Here is a 5,255-nt window from a genome sequence, read left to right on the forward strand (position 1 = left end):
TCGTTTAGTCTTCCCATCTTTTATTAAAAATTTCAGTAATGAAGGAACTCATTAATAGTTTACATTATGTTCCAATAAAGATTATTTAGTTGTACCGAGTGAGGTCTTGAAATATTTTTTCTGTCTAGCTCGTCAGCTCTTCAATTGTCGAAAAATATCCCTATGACCAGGATATTTAACTTAGTTAAATTTATTAAATTAAATTTCTATCAATTACGAAATAAACTACTTCACATTTCTCTTTTCAATAAACTCTTTAGTGAGAACTAAAAGAAATATTAATGAGCTATAGATGTCCTTAAAATCCACGAAGTGGATACGGGGACCTCACTTAACAATAAAGCATAAAAAAATTTATTTTAATCTCAACAACACAAACTATTTAATCCACTCAAAAAGAATATCTTGCTATTATTTTGTGTAAAATGTACATATCTTGCTGTGTTAAATAAAAATAAAAAAGCAAGCTTTGAAATATTTAAATATTATATATATACCAAATTAGAATATTAAAATAGTCATTTCAAATAAAGTTTCTGTACGAAAAGGAACAGAAATTTCTCTTGACTTCTTCTAGTTAAAATTTTTTTTTTTGTGGAAAGCAAATTATTAATTGAAAGTAAAGTAGTTCATTTTAAGATATATTAGCAATTAATTGCAATAAATAATTTTTTTTTATTAAATTTTTAGCATTATGTCTGCCAAGGATGCAAAAGGTTGTAAGAAGGAACCTCCTAAGAAGGAACCTCCTAAAAAGGATCCATGTAAGCCCCAACCTAAAAAGCCTAAACTGCCTAAACCGGTTATGCGTGGATTGCATATGGCACAAACAATGCGCAACATCTATACTGCTGTTGCTTTGTCAGCTACCGCCGGTATCTGTTTCTACTTCTTATACAGACGTCCTCATCGTGCGGTTTTTCGTGAGTTCTATGAGTGAGTTTAAATGGAAGAAATCAATATAGAATGTGATTTAATAGTTTGTTTTTTGATGATTACAGAAACTATGATACTGAAAAAGCTTTTAATCGCATGATGGCAGCAGGAATTTTTGACGGAGCTCCACCAGAAGGTGCGGAAAAGAAAAAGAAGAAGTAGAACTGCATTTCTTTAGCTCTCAATTATAACCAAGTTCCATTTACATGGGCGCAATGATTAATTTCTTAATTATTTAGTTAATATTAACATTGCGTTACAATAATTAAAAGAAAAAAAATTAAAAAAAAAATAAAAAAAAATATGAAATATAAATGACATTTGTAAATGTCAAAAGAAACAGAAATGGCATTTAATACAGGTAATTAATTAAAGTATAGTTTTTTGTTTTTTAGATACGTTTCATATGTTGTCTTATAGTATAAAATAGAATTGAATAAGGCACTGCCTCACAACGAAGTAGAGCACTACTTCTAGTGCAGATCTTTATAGTCTCATTCAATCCCACCAACATAAGATACTCTGCACTTCGAATAAAGTACTGTATTATATTTTCTCATATCAAACAAGTATTTCTAACCCTGTAGTCTACTCTACCGATACTGCCTACAAAGAGAATTTTGATAAAGGTCCTCTTTGCTTCGAATCAGGGACGACATTCTGTTTCTTCAGAAAAGTTATATTGTTGAGAAGCTCTTAATTGGTTTGAGTAAGTTTATGTTTGCAATTCTACTCTCTTTCATCTTATTTGAGTGTACCTGGCGTTTCAATGGAGTTTTTACTAGCGGTACTGGTAGATGAAAATCCTTAAAAAGATCAACATTCTTTACTTCAGCTGCTTAATAATTTGCAGAAGTCAAACAGCATGTGCAACATACTGGTTGATATAGATTTAAAATATTAAGATCAAGTAGTGAAAGAGTTAGTACTACTAAGCTAATGGCTACTCTTTTAAATAACTGGTGTGAACACACCTATTTAGAGAATCTGTGCATTATTTTGCACATTCATTGTAAGAGTGGTGGAAACTAAGATGGCATAGAAATAATGACTAATTACCATTAGATAACAGAGAAAATGCCTCTAAGGAAAGTAATTTCTTGATGCTTGTCGGACTGCTTATTGGTAAGAACAAAAGATTAAGTTATAAAAATTTAATGCGACATATACAGTTTATTTATTTTGGTTTTTTTTGCTAAAAATGAGGTCAAAGTGGCCGCATTGTATAGTAAAGGCCATCAATCGAATATGGTACTGAAATAATAAACAATCGTTGATTTTGAGAAGTGGAAGACAACAGATCAATCTGTTGTTCAATCTATGTAACCCACTAACCAAAGAATCATTAGTTCAACTCTGTGTGAGTACATTATTTTGGCATACTTTGCTTTTTAATATATATTTAGAAGTAACATTTAATTAGTTGTAAGTTATTCCTTTCATCAACTTCAACCACAGACTTCCATTGAAACTTTATTGTATTACATTGCATTATAAACTCGACGGCAAACCTCGAGGTTTTTGTTTTATATGCAAATGTTTAAATTCAAAGACATCCCTTTTTTTTGAATCCGAACATGGTAGAGAAACTTCCGCAGAAGACGGCAAACAAAGTTAAGTCCAGCATCCACAGTAGTTTCGTAGTCATTGCCTTGACGTTCGGATCATTTCAAGTGAAAACTTTTGAATTTACAACAAAACTTGATACCAGAAAGCAAAACAAAATATTATGCAGTGATTTTCTACCTTTTCTCTTCAATTCGGTGGCTGTCGGTGTTTAACATTTACCATAGCCTGATGAAGAAGGAAGCAACTATGGTGGAACGCTCATTTAAACTTCTCAATTTCGCACGATGTTGAAAGTTGCTGGACTTAGTGTTGTTCATAGTTATGTCTTCAACCACTGCCATAGGCAATTGCAACTGTAAAAATAATACGCAACATTGTTTCAAGTTCCCAGAATTGCGATTCTATTGTCCCAATCCGCAACAACCACTGCAGTGGGGAACGAACAATGCAGCACGGTTTCGTATGCATCTGAAGTGCTACTAAAATTGGTTGCTTGCTCAATTGCAATTCCACAGCAGGACAATTTGTAGAATTGCAGAATACAACAGATGAAAAAAAGTATCTAAAGAAAAATAATAGTTAAAAGTTGTAACTTAGAAGATTTCGTAAGTTAACTAGAAATGCGATTTTGAGCAATTGTTATTGTTTTTGTATTTGAGAAAAAAGAGAAAAATATGCTGAAAAACTTTTTGACTGAAACTTCAATGAACATTTTTGTGACTTTAATGAAAGTTGCCACCTTTTTTAATTTTAAAATTTTAAAATTTCATTTAATTTGGTTAGACTTTCACATATATTGAGTATGGTAGATGTATGTTTGAGAAATGACATAAGTTGGTAGTGGCAATGCCAATGCGCCAATGTTTGGCTGAACTCTTCTAAGAGTCTTAGATTTTTGTCACTTCCACGATTATTGCTATTTCTGCTTCTGGGATTTTAGAAATGAAATGGCGTGGAAAAGATTTGTTGCAATCTTTGAAATATAAAAGCCATTGAAACGTACAAGTTGCTTATATCCAGAAATAGGCGACGAAGGAGAGAGTGTGCGTATGCAATTGCATTTGCGCCAGTGTTGCCAATACAATTATAAGTAGGTCAAGTGTTAAGCGTGGATAAAATTTCTTAATTAACTGTGAGCACTCAGTAGCAAAAATATAATCCAATTGGGTGTTGAAATGTTTTTCCTTCAATTTAAGGACAAATATGAATTCAAATGTTTAAAAAAATAAAATTACGAAAATATTTTATATTTTCAACGGCTTAATTTGAGTTTATGTTTAAGTAAGAAATTAGTTTTAGGTAATACTAGCCATTCCGATGGCAAGTGTCTGCTGAACACTTAACATTAAAAATGACATTTAAATTAAGTATTAGTTTTTTTCAGAATTTGAATATTTTTGGATTTTACAAACCAAACATTTAAGTGAAGAGTAAAATTATAAGAAATATGGCCAGCATTGCTAAAAACCACATGAGTTGGTACTTTAATTAATTTGTTTTAAATTTTATATTTAATTTTTTGTGATATATATTTTTGAGTGAAATTTTTCTAAACAAACAGAAGCTCTCTTAAAACCTTTAAAGAACCTTTTGACACATAAGAGCTCTTTCCTATGCAATAAGTAACTTATGTCAATGGAAACGACAAAATCCGAAAGTTACTTAAGAAACTTACTATAAGTTTTCGATGTTGGACACTAAAGTGCTTAAGTTAAGTAGACATTACAAAAACTCGACTCTTAAGTATTAATTACAAAATACGCGGTTAATATATATATCTGTTGAGAATTAATTCAATTTAGGACGTCTGCGAGTTAGGCAAAGTTGATGCTAAGCCAAATGGGAGATTTTTGGAATTTTTTGCACTGCACACATTTAGCCATTTATCAACACGTATCGACACATCACTACATTATCGGCACAACTTAGAATTTCCCTCATTTAGAACGCAACTTAGCCTAACTCGCACACGACCTTAATTTTAATTTTATCACTACTTACCATTGCAGACTAGATTTTCCTTTAATGCGTTAATCCTAAGAAATTTGCTAGATATGAGATGTAAGATAAATTGTTATTAAAAGTACTTAAAATAGATTTCACCGAATTTAAATTATTTTGTTATAAATTATTTTGAACTTTGACATTTACTGCTTAATCGCAATATTACATTTTTACGTTATAATAAACAGGAGTGCTTTTAATGGAACCTCGTCCTTCTCTTCACTACATAAAAAAATTTATGTACTGAGTTTCGCTTAAATAAAATCTAAAAATTTTTCAAATTAAATTATTGATAAGAACATATTAAAATGAGCAAATATAATTTCCCAAAAGGTTTTATAGTCCATAGAGATACTGAAACAAAAAGTATATGGCAGAGTATCTTAAGTTTAGATGCGAATATGTGGAGTATAAATGGCAATGATGAACGGAGATTGAAAATTATGTCTTTTTAAAATTCAATTTCATAATGAAATTCGCCTTTTTTTTTAGAAATTGATTATGTCTAGACAGCTGTTCATTAAAACCTCATTGCATATGTTTAAACTCTTTAGTTGGTTCACAAGATACTTAAGAACGCAAGGATACGCTTGTCGAGCTATTATTTACCAATTACACATACAAAAAGTTGGAGAGTTGGGAGGATACTCATTGATATGCGTTTAACATTTACGCTGTGAACATATTAATTTCCTTTGTATGCTATTAAAATTTATAATTTTCTTTTTTTGGTTTTGAATCCTTCG

The 5,255-nt window shown here is 30.7% G+C and overlaps 1 protein-coding gene across 1 annotated transcript; it reads left to right on the forward strand.

The window, feature by feature from the left end:
* The first annotated feature begins 532 nt into the window (after window positions 1–532).
* Window positions 533–1,282, forward strand: LOC119671441. Its single transcript, XM_038082070.1, has 3 exons — window positions 533–619; window positions 691–936; window positions 1,002–1,282. Exons 2-3 carry the CDS (start codon window positions 695–697, stop codon window positions 1,096–1,098), a joined length of 339 nt encoding a protein of 112 aa, XP_037937998.1. The 5' UTR covers window positions 533–619; window positions 691–694; the 3' UTR covers window positions 1,099–1,282.
* Window positions 1,283–5,255: the final 3,973 nt, after the last annotated feature.

This window comes from Teleopsis dalmanni, chromosome 1 (genome assembly GCF_002237135.1).
Source record: "Teleopsis dalmanni isolate 2A chromosome 1, ASM223713v2, whole genome shotgun sequence".
In the NCBI taxonomy this organism is placed as follows: domain Eukaryota; kingdom Metazoa; phylum Arthropoda; class Insecta; order Diptera; family Diopsidae; genus Teleopsis; species Teleopsis dalmanni.

What these genes read in the sequence shown, in the direction of transcription:
- LOC119671441 (XM_038082070.1), top strand. Translation starts at nt 695, where the DNA reads ATGTCTGCCAAGGATGCAAAAGGTTGTAAGAAGGAACCTCCTAAGAAG. An exon ending in GTTTTTCGTGAGTTCTATGA is followed by an intron (nt 937 to 1,001) that starts GTGAGTTTAAAT and finishes TGATGATTACAG; the next exon opens with AAACTATGATACTGAAAAAG.